This window comes from Pituophis catenifer, unplaced genomic scaffold (genome assembly GCF_029215685.1).
Source record: "Pituophis catenifer annectens isolate HBS135680 unplaced genomic scaffold, rPitCat1.0.hap2 SCAF_16, whole genome shotgun sequence".
Lineage (NCBI taxonomy): Eukaryota > Metazoa > Chordata > Lepidosauria > Squamata > Colubridae > Pituophis > Pituophis catenifer.
Window position 1 is genome coordinate 9,882,351 of NW_027256896.1, and position 14,653 is coordinate 9,897,003.

At 46.5% G+C, this 14,653-nt stretch overlaps 1 protein-coding gene across 1 annotated transcript; it reads right to left on the minus strand.

The window, feature by feature from the left end:
- Nucleotides 1-3,819: 3,819 nt before the first annotated feature.
- PERCC1 (proline and glutamate rich with coiled coil 1) lies at nt 3,820-7,429 on the minus strand. Its single transcript, XM_070955457.1, is given in 3 exon segments — nt 3,820-4,656; nt 4,658-4,725; nt 7,375-7,429. Coding segments are annotated over 3 exon segments (960 nt in total).
- Between the last annotated feature and the right edge of the window lie 7,224 nt (nt 7,430-14,653).

Consider the following 14,653-nt stretch of genomic DNA (forward strand, 5'->3'; position numbering starts at 1 on the left):
GAGTTGGCTGGGGAATTCTGGGAGTTGAAGTTCGCCAGGCTTAAAATTGCCAAGGTTGGAGACCCCTGGTTAAGATTGTCCCAGAAAAGGTCTGAAATGTGATATCCCCACCCCCACCCCCTATTGAGTTGTCTGAATTACACAAAAGGCCAGGTTTTCTTTTCTTTGGACCAAACTTTCCATTTTGAGAAATGTATTAGGGGCTCACTCTTTAAAAAAAAAAAAAAAAAAAAGCTAGATTGGGGCTACAATAAAGGCTGTTACGTTTAAAGCCACTTCCGACAGAAATTTTGAAATGTTTTGGCAAGTGTAATGGAAGTTTTTTCGTCTAAAACCCCTCGATTGCGATTCAAGGGAATGTTTGACAAACGTTCTTTGTCAAACCAGCGGAACTGAATTATCCCTTCGGGTGATTTCATTTTTATTTTATTTTTTGGCCTCTGTTCTTCTAATGAAAATTAAGTTGGAGCCTTCACACATTGCCTTGCGGTTTTTCAAATTTGAGATGTGTGCAGTTCAATTCCCAGAATTCCCCAACCAGTTTAATGATGTGGTTAGGGTGCCCTTCCTTCCTTCCTTCCTTCCTTCCTTCCTTCCTTCCTTCCTTCCTTCCTTCCTTCCTTCCTTCCCTCCCTCCCTCCCTCCCTCCCTCTCATTATTATTAGTATCCTTCCTTCCTCCCTCCCTTCCACTTTCCTTCCTTCCTCCCTCCCTCTCATCATTATTAGTATCCTCCCTCCGTCCCTCTCATCGTTATTAATATCCTTCCTTCCTTCCTTCCTTCCTTCCTTCCTTCCTTCCTTCCTTCCTTCCTTCCTCCCTCTCATCATTATTAGTATCCTCCCTCCGTCCCTCTCATCGTTATTAATATCCTTCCTTCCTTCCTTCCTTCCTTCCTTCCTTCCTTCCTTCCTTCCTCCCTCCCTCCCTCCCTCCCTCTCATCATTATTAGTATCCTTCCTTCCTTCCTTCCCTCCCTCCCTCTCATTATTATTAGTATCCTTCCTTCCTCCCTCCCTTCTTTCCTTCCTCCCTCCCTCCCTCTCATCGTTATTAGTATCCTTCCTTCCTTCCCTCCCTCCCTCTCATTATTATTAGTATCCTTCCTTCCTCCCTCCCTTCTTCTTTCCTTCCTCCCTCCCTCCCTCTCATCGTTATTAGTATCCTTCCTTCCTTCCCTCCCTCCCTCTCATTATTATTAGTATCCTTCCTTCCTCCCTCCCTTCTTCTTTCCTTCCTCCCTCCCTCCCTCTCATCGTTATTAGTATCCTTCCTTTCTTCTTTCCTTCCTTCCTCCCTCCCTCTCGTTATTAGTATCCTTCCTTCTTTCCTCCCTCCCTCCCTCCCTCTCATCATTATTAGTATCCTTCCTTCCTTCTTTCCTTCCTTCCTCCCTTTCTCATCATTAGTATCCTTCCTTTCTTCTTTCCTTCCTTCCTCCCTCCCTCTCGTTATTAGTATCCTTCCTCTTTCCTCCCTCCCTCCCTCCCTCCCTCCCTCCCTCTCTCTCATCATTATTAGTATCCTTCCTTCCTTCCTACAATAATATCCTTCCTTCCTTCCTGGGGAAGCTGGCTGGGGAATTCTGGGAGCTGAGGTCCATAAGTCTTGAAGTTGCTAAGATGGACACCTTGATCTAGTTCAGGCATCCCCAACCTTTTGGACCTCAGAGACCACTAAATTCATAATTTAAAATCCCGTGGACCACTAATATGATTTGCCTAATGACTGGCTGGGTGGGTGTGGCTAGGTGGTCACGTCGAGGGGTGCCTCACCGGCCTCTACTTGCCCCTCCCGTCCCAGTCCTTCCTCGCCTGCCCGCCCGGGCTTCTTAGGGCCCCAACAGGAAGCAGCTGTTGGAGTTAAGCAGCCACCACGAGAAAGAGTTGGCAAAACAGCTGCTCAGTTCAAATTGGATCTGACCGAGAAGAAGGCTCAGCAGAAGCACCTCACTGAGGACTACAAGCATAGGCTTTCCAAGCAGAGGGAAGACCTGTGGGAGTGCAAGGCCAGGTACCAGTGTCTGGAGGCTCAGTGGGCTGAGATGATCAGCCAGTTCCAGACTGGCTGGAGGCAGTCCATCATGAGGCAGTCCCTCTGGAACGAGACCCTCCAGCTCTTCGCCACCAGCGGTGCTTCCCTCCAGCCTTCGGCCAAAGCCCCACACCAGGAGTCTGAAGCAGACCCCAAGACCCCAAATTTCTTCTCCCCTCTGACCCACACAAAAAGACCCCCGAAGGGGGGGGAGTCCCTACAGCAACACAAACGTTCATTGCATGTATCCAGCCCAGGGGCCGTAGTTTGAGGACCCCTGATTTAGTGCAATATAAAAAATGCAAATAATTTTTCTGCGGATCACCAAAATTTTCTCACGGACCATCAGTTGGTGACCGCTGATCTAGATAGTCCCACTTTCATCCAGTATGAAGCAATTTTCTCCCTGTTTTTTTTCTGAACTTCAGAGAAGATCAACTAAATGCTGCCAAACCCTGAGGTATATTTTCATATTTTCCCTCTTCCATCCCATTAAAAAAGAAAGTTCAGGGATTGGGGGAGGGGTCTGGAGCTTTCCATTTATGGCTCCTATTCTAGACTGTTAACATGTTCCTTGGACATCTCTCAATTTGTTTGCCTCCACATTGGCCAGTAAGGGCTGAGATTAACATGAAAGCCCAATTCACAAAATTGGACCTTCTGTGAGATGGGCTTTTAGGTTGATCTCAGCCCATCTCACAAAATTGGACCTTCAATAGGGACGTGGTGGCTCAATGGCTAAGACGCTGAGTTTGTCGATCGAAAGGTCAGCAGTTCAGCGGTTCGAATCCCTAGTGCCGTGTAACGGGGTGAGAGCTCCCGTGACTTGTCCCAGCTTCTGCCAACCTAGCAGTTCGAAAGCAGGTAAAAAATGCAAGTAGAAAAATAGGAACCACCTTTGGTGGGAAGGGAACAGCGTTCCGTGCGCCTTTGGCATTGAGTCATGCCGGCTACGTGACCACAGAGACGTCTTCGGACGTCTGGCGCTGGCTCTTCGGCTTTGAAACAGAGATGAACACTACCCCTAGAGTCGGGAACAACTAGCACATATGTGCGAGGGGAACTTTTACCTTTACCTTTAAGCGCCATCCTCAGTTCCAAAAGCCTTCTCACATCCATCTCACCATTTTTTAAAAAAACCTCCCTTTTTACAACCCTGTAATCCCTTAATTTGGGGTAGAATCTGAGCGACTGGATGGAGCTGAGCATTTACTGGCCGGATGCCCTTCCTGATGCCTATGCGGAGTTCACAGCAGATATTTTCTCTTTGCACCCCGATAGAGAAACATCTGCCTCTACCTAGGATTAAACTGTCAAGCTCACCAAATCTCAATTCTAATTACCACCATTGCCCAAAAACAACACTCAAAGTCATGTTTCATCAGTGAGCAATTCAATGCCTCCCCACAAAAATATTGGATTACAGTTACAGGCAGCATTGACCAGACCAGCTGAGGGATGCTTGGAGAGGAGGCAGTAATTTAATCAACATCTGGAAAGTCATAGATTCGAGGGGTCCTTGGTGCTCTCTGAGCTTGCTTATTTTTCTTGCAGATGTTTCAATACCCAACTAGATAACGTAATCAGTACTAGTCCTAGATTCCCAACCCCTCGTTGCTTTCTTGGGAGGGGAAAGTACTGGAAGAGACCAACATTTATCTGAATATGTCTTTAGAAATATACACAATGAACCGATGAAGAGAAAGGAAGGCTGCCAATGGGCAAATGAAGTTTTTCACCCCTCTTTTGGTTCCTTAGAGTCCACTTCTCAGTGTCCATCACTTCTCAGTGTCCATCACCAGTGACCTCACCAAGATGCTCTCGGCTGGCGTTCAGCTCCTCCTGGCCAGATTCAGAAGTCCAATTAGCCAGTAGATCACTAAAATCAGGAGGGTTGCCATTAGGGGTGCCTATGGGGCTGACCGTCGGCTCCCTCCAGAAGGACTGAGGTAGCTTCCTGCTCTGCATGGGGGTAACGTGCGCAAATTTCCTCTCCAGCCTCATCAATTTCTTATTATCAGGAGAGAGATGCCGCTGAAGACACCTACAAAAACCATACTCAAAAAGTTCAGCCAGGGGGCCCAACTTTTCGTCTTTCCCACACAGGGATCTCCAGAGCTGCTCAAAAGTCTTGTGGGAGTCAGAAGAATCTTCTTCATCCTCCATCTCCCCATGCTGAGAAATCCTGATTAGGTCTGTGTAGGATATTGCTCGTCCTGGCAGTGGTGGGGAGTAGAAGTCCTCGTAAGCGTTGCAGCTGCTTTCCTCCACCTCTTCCTCCTCATCCTGCCCTTTGTTTTTCTTGCCAAAATACTTCTGGATGTCGTTGCTGATGCGTTCAGCAAATTGGAGGAGCTGCAAGGTCTTTTTCGTGTTGTTGACGCTGGGGTTGACCTCCATGGTGGCATCTTCGTGCGCAGAGCTCACAAGATCTTCTTCTAGTTCCATCTCTTCCCTCCCTTCCTCTTCCGCCTCATCTTCTTCTTCCTCTTCAGTGTCGTCTTCTCCAGAGAAATACTGGAAACTCATCTCCTGGCCAGCTATGGAGGTCAGAAATGGATGCTGGAATTCTGTGGGTAGCCTGAACTTGCTTAGAGTTTGTATCACCCCGGCTGCCATCTTTTTCCTCTTCGCTGTTCAAAGGCTTGACCTTCTGGATCAAACAAATACCCACGAAAAAATGAGAGTCTGCTGTTGGAAAACAAAAGACACAATGAGACTAGGCCGTATCAACATTGTCACCACCTCTTTCTAGGGACAAACCCTGGAGACCAAAATGGAGCCACCAAGAAAGAAAAAGAAAGTTGGTTGGCTTGTGACCGGTGGTGAAATCCAATTTTTTTTTACTACTGGTTCTGTGGGCATGGCTTGGTGGGCGTGGTGTGGCTTGATGGCAGGGGAAGGATACCCACCTATTCCCTCCTCACTCCAAGGGAAGGATACTGCAAAATCCCCATTCCCTCCCCACTCTGGGACCAGCCAGAGGTGGTATTTGCCAGTTCTCTGAACTACTCAAAATTTCCGCTACTGGTTCTCCAGAACTGGTCAGAACCTGCTGAAACCTACCTGTTCTGCCCCAGCTACGGACCCCAAAGAACGCAGCACACACAAAGTCTGTACAAACCTTAGTTTACTAAATTAAATCATTCTTTTTCAAACAAAGACTGTTAATTAACTTTCTTAACAGCCTACAAGAATCCAAAGAATAAATAATCGTAATCTTACTAGGATTGGCAGAAAGCCCAGAAGCAATTTGCAGGACACTGATAAAAAAAACTAAGATCCAACGAAGTTGTTCCCTGCAAATTGCCATCGTCCTTCCTTAAATAGGCTAAGGGCGTGGCCAATTAGCCCCAAGCCTTACTCTCGAGGAGACCTCCTCCTGAGGAGCCACTCCTCCTTTTGGCAGCTCTGCGCGCCCGTGCATCAAGAAAAGGTTCCTCCTCTTCTTCCTCTTCGCTTATGGGAGCTTCTGGAGGTTCTGAAGGCCCTGGCTGAATCCCCGCCTCTGGCACCACATCTTCTCCAGCCTCCTCATTGTCTGACTTGAGTGCCAGCTGCACAGGCTGCTAGAGCAGCACCACACCAGCCTCCTCGCTGTCGGAATCAGCTACTAGCTGCACAGGCTGCTGACGGGCCACAACACTACCTCTGGCACGCATGCGCACCAGAAACCCAGAAGACGAATAGGAGATTCAGCAGTGCCAGGTGACATGACTCTGCATGCCACTTCAGGCACGCGTGCCATAGGTTCGCCATCTCAAGTATAGGGTCTCCTGCTTTTGCAGGGGGTTGGACTAAAAGACCCCAAAGCCCTTCCAACTCTCTTATTCTGTTAAAACCAACACTTTCAAACCCAGAATAGACCAAAGACCAAAGTTCTTTAGCAAAAGCTATTTCACTGGGGGGGGGGGGAAGAGAGCAAAATGTAGAGAGAGAGACTATTGAATGTATTTGCCACTATCTTTCATCCAGGGCTGGCTGGGGAACTCTGGGAGTTGAAGTCTACAGGTCTTAAGTTGCCCAGGTTGGACTATATGATTCAGGCCACCTAATAATATTATTCTGAATTCTCCTTGCTGTCTTGTTCAGGCCCTGCAGATAGAACATGAGCATTGCACAAGGCAGGCTAAACAAGGACCCCCTTAAGGTAAAGGTAAAGGTTCCCCTCGCACATACGTGTTAGTCGTTCCCGACTCTAGGGGGCGGTGCTCATCTCCGTTTCTAAGCCGAAGAGCCAGCGCTGTCCGAAGATGTCTCCGTGGTCATATGGCCAGCATGACTCAACGCCAAAGGCGCATGGAACTCAGTTCCCTTCCCACCAAAAGTGGTCGCTATTTTTCTACTTGCATTTTTTACCTGCTTTCGAATTGCTAGGTTGGCAGAAGCTGGGATAACCAACGGGAGCTCACTCCGTTACGTGGCCCTAGGGATTCGAACCACTGAACTGCCGACCTTTCGATCAACAAGCTCTGCATCTTAGCCCCTGAGCCACTGCGTCCCTTTTACTTTTACTTTTAGGACCCCTTTACTGCTATGAAAACTGTCCTGATTCCACCTGACAAAGGCATTCTTTTCAGAAAACTTTAGAAATAGTCCACTCCTCTTCCTCCCACCCAGCATGAAAGTGGCCTGGAGTTTTAAGTCTTAAAACAGTCAGTTTGGACCTCTGCTATCCCCTTGATCCTTGGGTTGCTTTGGAACGATACAAAAGTCATCAGTAGACCTATTTCAGGGACTTCTTAAGAATGCTGACAAGAGCAACAAAGATGATTAGGGGACTGGAGGCCAAAATAATATAAAGAACGGTTGCTGGAACCTGCTATGTCTGCTTTAATGAAAAGAAGGACTAGGGGAGACATGATAGTAGTCTTCCAACATCTCAGGGGCTGCCACAAAGAAGAGGGAGTCAAGCTATTCTCAAAAGCACCAAAAGGCAGGACAAGAAGCAATGGGTGGAAACTAATCAAGGAGCAATTTAGAACTAAGGAGAAATTTCCTGGCAGTGAGAACAATTAACCAGTGGAACAACTTGCCTCCAGAAGTTGTGGATGCTCCAACACTGGAAGTTTTTAGGAAGATGTTGGAAAACCATTTGTCTGAAGTGGTGTAGGGTTTCCTGCCTGGGCAGGGGGTTGGACTAGAAGACCTCCAAGGTCCCTTCCAACTCTGTTAATCTATTCTATTCTAAGAACCAGAGAGGAGACATCTGTGTAGATGCTTAATTAAGGCTGTACTCTTCATTTTGCTCCACTAAATGATCTTTAGCCAAGAAGCCAGTGACTAAAAGGCCAGTCCCCCCCACCACCACTCGCCACCAATAATCTCCAGGATGCTTACCTGATCTCTGCAGGTAATCCCCCTCTGCTTCCTTCTCTGCTAGTTTTCCGCCCATCCACCTGGAGCCAAAGTATTTATAGTGGAGCTGCAAGATTGCAGACTAGCAAATATTTGGAGCCTGCATTGTAATCGTAGACTCCGTAAACAAAGCTTGGGTTTGCTTTAGTGCCCGGCAACCAGAGAACACCGTCGACAAGGAGCCAGCGAGGATGGGCGATAGGGACTCACCTTAATGGTGGACTTCCTGGGCGATTTTCAAGTGTTATGGCCACTGAGTTCCCTCCGCGCTCCGCAGCTCCAGCTGCCAAACCGCCTGGCGCCCATTGAGTCTTATCTCTCACATTGATTTGGAGCCCAAATTGATCCTGGTCAAATAGGCGTAAAATTAAATTTCATGGTCTTTTGACTCCAGGAGTAGAAATCATCTCCAGAAGAAAAGTAATGCTTATCTAACAATTTGTGAGCAAACAAGGGATGCAGGCGTTCTCCCACCTCGTTGGAAAAGTCTTTGCTAGGGAAATGCAACCTTTCGGATATCCCCCAAAGGTGATTTTTCAAGAGGCAACTGGACTTTCTTTCTTTCTTTCTTTCTTTCTTTCTTTCTTTCTTTCTTTCTTTCTTTCTTTCTTTCTTTCTTTCTCTTTCCTTCCTCCCTTCTCAATCTCTTGCTTTCTTGCTTTCTCTTTCCTTTTACCTTCCTTTTCAATCTTTCTTTCCTTCCTTCTCAAACACTTTCTTTCTTTCTTTTTCTTTCTTATTTCTTACTTCCTCTCTTTCTTACTTTCCTTCCATCCTTCTTCCCATCTCTCCCTTCCTTCCTCTCCTTTTTTCTTCCTTTTCCTTCCTTCTTTCTTTCCATTCTTCACAATCAACCTCCTCTCTCCCTCCCTCCCTCCCTCCCTCCCTCCGTCTTTCTTTCTTTCTTTCTTTCTTTCTTTCTTTCTTTCTTTCTTTCTTTCTTTCTTTCTTTCTTTCTTTCTTTCTTTCTTCTTTTGAAGACGTTTCGCTTCCTAGGATGCAAATGACCAGCTGTCTGCAAGGAATATAAATCCTTCCATTCCCCACTATTTTTTTTTTAATTTACTTACTTATTTACTTAACTTACTTACTTAATTACTTACTTATTTGTCAAGCATATATAAAATAACAGATAAAAGTATAAACATGATTTGAATACATGAAAAGGATACGAGTCAAAAGGGACAGTAGGACAGGGACGGAAGGCACGCTGGTGTGTTTATGCACGCCCCTTACAGACCTCTTAGGAATGGGGTGAAGTCGACAGTAGACAGTCTAAGGTTAAAGTTTTGGGGGTTTGGGGAAGAAGCCACAGAGTCAGGTACTGCATTCCAGGCATTGACCACTCTGTTGCTGAAGTCGTATTTTCTGCAATCGAGTTTGAAGCAGTTTACCTTAAGTTTGTATCTATTGTGTGCTCGTGTATTGTTGCGGTTGAAGCTGAAGTAGTCATTGACAGGTAGGATGTTGTAGCAGATAATTTTATGAGCTACACTTAGGTCAGACCGAAGTCGGCGTGGTTCTAAGTTGTCTAAGCCCAAAATTTCAAGTCTGGTGGCATAAGGGATTCTGTTGCAGGTAGAGGAGTGGAGGACTCTTTTCGGGAAATATCTCTGGACTCCCTCAATTGTATTAATGTCCGATATGCAGTGCAGGTTCCAGACAGATGACCTGTATTCGAGAATTGGTCTAGCAAAGGTTTTGTATGCTCTAGTTAGTAGAACAATATTACCAGAAAGGAAGCTATGCAAGATTAGGCTAACAACTCTTAATGCCTTTTTGGCAATGTTGTCACAGTTGGCTCTGGCACTTAGATCTTTAGAAATGAATACTCCAAGGTACTAACCCTATCTTGTCAGAGCTGAAGAAGCTTCTTGGATGAGAAGCGAAATGTCTTCAAAAGAAAAAAAACCCAAGAAAGTCCAGCGGCCTCCTGAAAAAGCACCTTTGGGACAACCGTGACCTGGATGACTCAGAATCTCTACAAACTTATAGCTATATAATTTGGGATGAACATCCTTTGAATGGTGTGAAAGTAGGAATGGATTTCTAGAAGAAAAATTGCAGACTACAGGAACTAGGAGCACTAACTCACGTGACCCTGAGGACACAGATAAACCTCCAAGTGCTTCAAGGACCCTCTAAAAGGATGCAAATGACCTGCTGTCTACAAGGAATATCAATCCTTCCACTCCCCACCATCCTGTCAGAGCTGAAGAAGCTTCTTGGATGAGAAGAGAAACGTCTTCAAAAGAAGAAACAAGAAAGTCCAGTTGCCCCTTGAAAAAGCACCTTTGGGACAACCAGGACCTGAATGACTGAGAATCTCTACAAATTTTTAGGATACAAAGAAGGGTTGGAAGGCGAAGATGCTTGGGTAGAAAGATTAGGGTGCCTTTCGTTTTAGACTATTAAAAAACTGGGGGCCTTTATTAAACAGACCACAAAGGAACAATAATAACAAAACATTAGAAAAGGAAAGAATGAAGGAAAGACACAGGGAATACACAGTCTATGAGCGTTTCTCATATACTGCAGGGATATGAACTTTTGGAACACTGCATCTATTGACCAAAGTGTGGTCCAAAAAGGCAAGATGGTGGCCACAGGAATAATCAACACTCTGCCTGGTTTTTATGTACCCATAGTCCTCAACTTACAACAGTTTGTTTAGCGACCGTCCAAAGTTACAATGGCATTGAAAAATGTGACTTATGACCATTTTTCATACTTACGACCGTTGCAGCGTCCCCATGGTCACGTGATCAAAATTCAGATGCTTGGCAACTGACTCATATTTATGACCGTTGCAGTGTCCCGAGATCATGGGACCCCCTTTTGTGACCTTCTGACGAGCAAAGTCAATGGGGAAGCCAGATTAACGACTGTGTTGCTAATGTCACCAGTGATTCACTTAACAACTGTGGCAAAAAAGGTCATAAAATAGGGCAAAATTCACTTAACAACGGTCTTGCTTAGCAAGATAATTTTGGGGCTCCCTTGTGGTCGTAAGTCAAGGACTAGCTGTATGACATGGCTACCATATTGCTTTTTTTCACCCATACTGCCAATAATCCTTAAAGTTTCCTTAAAGAATTAGAATTCCTTACAATAATATTGGTTTAAGAATTTCAAGCAAGCAGTCGTTTGTTTTTTTGGTTAACTTATTAAAACAAGAAATGTTTACTTATCTTATCTTATCTTATCTTATCTGGGACTGGGTGCTAAGACGCTGAGCTTGTCGATCGAAAGGTCGGCAGTTCAGCAGTTCGAATCCCTAGTGCCGTGTAACGGGGTGAGCTCCCGTTCCTTGTCCCAGCTTCTGCCAACCTAGCAGTTCGAAAGCAGGTAAAAAATGCAAGTAGAAAAAATAGGGACCACCTTTGGTGAGAAGGGAACAGTGTTCCATGCGCCTTTGGTGTTGAGTCATGCCGACCACATGACCATGGAGACGTCTTTGGACAGCGCTGGCTCTCCGGCTTTGAAACAGAGATGAGCACCGCTCCCTAGAGTTGGGAACGACTAGCACATATATGCGAGGAGAACCTTTCTCTTTCTCTTCTCTTCTCTTCTCTTCTCTTCTCTTCTCTTCTCTTCTCTTCTCTTCTCTTCTCTTCTCTTCTCTTCTCTTCTCTTCTCTTCTCTTCTCTTCTCTTCTCTTCTCTTCTCTTCTCTTCTCCTCTCCTCTCCTCTTCTCTTCCCTTCCCTTCCCTTCCCTTCCCTTCCCTTCCCTTCCCTTCCCTTCCCTTCCCTTCCCTTCCCTTCCCTTCTCTTCTCTTCTCCTCTCCTCTCCCCTCCCCTCCCCTCCCCTCCCCTCCCCTCTCCTCATCTCATCTCATCTAGTTTATTTTTGCATTTACCATTTTAGTCCAGTTTTTCTCAGAAAATAAAGGCAGTACAGTAGAGGCTTCACACATAAACGCCAAAAAATCTGTAAGGTAAGATGATTTGAGATTTACTGACTGGTTCAAAGTCTTTTTTTCAGACTCACAACCATTGTAGCCTCCCCAGGGTCACGTGATACAAATTCAGACGACCAGTAAGCGACTCATATTTAAGGTGGTTGCTTTGTTCCAGGGTCTTGTGATCCACTTTTATGACTTTATGACAAGCAAAACCAGATTCATTTAACCGCCGTGTTCCTAAATTAACAATTGTAATGATTCATTTCACAACGGTGGAAAGAAATGTCATAAAATGGGGCAAAACTCACAAATGCTTCACTTAGCCACATAAATTTTGGGCTCAATTGTGGTCGTAAGTCGAGGAGTACCTGTGCATTGTTTTGAGACATCTCTAATTCTCTAATTAAAAAAAAAAATCTATCTAATTTGTAAGAATGGACACTAACTTGGTGGCACGTATTCCGTCCATCCCTCAAGGAAAAGGCTCAGTTTAGAACTTAAACTTAGGATAACCAGGGATTCAGCCGGTTCAGATCGCTTTGGACATATACAGTAAAACCAAAAATATGCATATAAAACACAAAATTACGCATATAAAATACAAAATTATGCAGCTCCTTGAGAAGTCCGTAATTCTGGGGAAAGTGGAGGAAAGAAGGACCAGCAGCAAGGAGAATCGACCCATGGACAGCAGTGATGGATACACCATTGGAAATTCTGAAGGACCTGGAGAAGATCAGGGTGGTCTCATAGAGTTGACACTGATTTCAGAGCATCTGGGACGCAATGGCTCAGAGGGTAAAGACCCTGAGCTTAGTTCGAGACCCGAGTGCCGTGTGACGGGTGAGCTCCCGTTCCTTTCTCCAGCTCCTCTCAGTTCGAAAGCATGCAAATGTGAGTAGATAAATAGGTACCACTTGGGTGGGAATGTAACAGGGTTCCATGCATCTTGGCATATAGTCCTGCTGGCCACCTGACCAAGGAAATGCATTTGAACAATGCTTGGCTTCCTTGGCTAGGAAATAAAGATGGGTAAAGGTAAAGGTTCCCCTTGCACATATTTGGAAGGCAGGGCGGAGGATTTCGGTCAATATCTGTATGACAAAATCGCTCAGATCCGGGGGGAGTTGGACTCTGACTGGGTAGATTCGGGCAGGGTGACGAGGAATAGTCTTGAGAATGTTATCTGGGAAGAGTTTGACTCTGTGACCCCTGATGACGTGGACAGGATTCTGGGGAGACTTAGTGTGGCCACATGTTTACTGGACCCGTGTCCCTCCTGGTTAGTTGGCCTTGAGTTTGACACCCCTGTCCTAGGGGATGGGACCAGTGGTGGGATTTAGCCAGTTCTGTCGGGTTCGGGTGAACCGGGTAGTGACGACTGTGTGCAAGCTCTGCCTAGGGGTGAAATCCAGCAGGTTCTGACAGGTTCTGTAGAACCGGTTGCGGAAATTTTGAGTAGTTCAGGGAACCAGCAAATACCACCTCTGGCTGGACCCAGAGTGGGGTGGGAATGGAGATTTTGCAATATCCTTCCCCCAGGAGTGGGGAGCGAATGGAGATTTTGCAGGATCCTTCCCCTGCCATGCCCACCAAGCCACGCCACGCCCAAGCCATGCCCACAGAACCGGTAGTAAAAAAAAATGTGGATTTCACCACTGGCTCCGCCCACCAGCCCAGATGTAACGCATGAGCAAAGAGCATGCGCGGAAGGCTGTGCACATGCGCAGAGGAGCACGCTCACATTTCGAACCAGTACGGAACGTAAGTGAATCCTGGTGGCGCAGTGGACTAAACTGCTGCTGTTAAGGTAGTACTTAGTTGCCAGCTGCCTGCAATTACTGCGAGTTCAATTCTCACCAGGCTCAAGGTTGACTCAGCCTTCCATCCTTCCGAGGTAGGTAAAATGAGGACCCGGTTTGTGGGGGCAATAAGCTGACTTTGTATGAAATAGAACACCGCTTTGGGGGGGACGGGGACGAAAGCCCTACTAAGCAGGTATATACAAAAGTATGAAGGCTATTGCTTAACGCATTGTAAGCCGCCCTGAGTGTCCGGAGAAGGGTGGCATATATAAATCAAACCAATAAATAAATTAAATCCCACCTCTGGATGGGACCACAACATTGCTTGCCTTCCCGCGCTCTAGTGGGTCGGGTAGATGTGACCAGTAAGAGACAGTCCCTCAGTTCCAAATCTCAGTAGGTTGCATCCTATCTTTTGGAGAAGAACTGAAGTCATGAGAGGAGAATCTCTCATAACGAGGAAGCGAGCAAGCTTTTGAAGGAATCTCTTTTCCTTCTCAGGCTGGATAGTAAACGTTCCCCCGCCCAGGACTCCCGGATTTGGGACTACAAATACCCAGACAGCCACTGCAGGACACCAAACAGACCGCATCTGGTGCAGCGGTGGGTTTCCAAATTTTTTACTGTCGGTGTGGCTTGGTGGGCGTGGCATGGCTTGGTGGGCATGGCTTGGTGGGCGTGGCAGGGGAAGGATACTGTAAAATCTCCATTCCCTCCCCACTCCAGGGGAAGGATACTGAAAAATCCCCATTCCCACCCCACTCCAGGGGAAGGATACTGCAAAATCCCCATTCCCTCCCCACTCCAGGGGAAGGATACTGTAAAATCTCCATTCCCTCCCCACTCCAGGAGGATACTGTAAAATCCCCATTCCCTCCCCACTCCAGGGGAAGGATACTGCAAAATCCCCATTCCCTCCCCACTCCAGGGGAAGGATACTGTAAAATCCCCATTCCCTCCCCACTCCAGGGGAAAGATACTGTAAAATCTCCATTCCCTCCCCACTCCAGGAGGATACTGTAAAATCCCCATTCCCTCCCCACTCCAGGGGAAGGATACTGCAAAATCCCCATTCCCACCCCACTCCAGGGGGGAAGGATACTGTAAAATCTCCATTCCCACCCCACTCCAGGGGAAGGATACTGCAAAATCCCCATTCCCTCCCCACTCCAGGGGAAGGATACTGCAAAATCCCCATTTCCTCCTGATCAGCTTGGACTCGGGAGGCAGAGAATAGATGGGGGCGGGGCCAGTCAGAATTTTTACTACCGGTTCTCCGAACTACTCAAAATTTCTGCTACCGGTTCTCCAGAACTGGTCAGAACCTGCTGAAACCCACCTCTGATCTGATGCCCCTGGTGCTTGTCCAGTTTTTTGCAGGCTAGATTTGGAAGCTCTAATCTTCCCCCTCACTCACACAAAGGGAACGAAAAGATGGGAGAAAGAGAAAGATCACTACAGTTCTTGATCTACGACCATAATGGAGCCCACAATTTCTGCTGGCTAAGTAATTGAGTGAGTTTTGGTCCATTTCATGATCTTTCTTGCCAC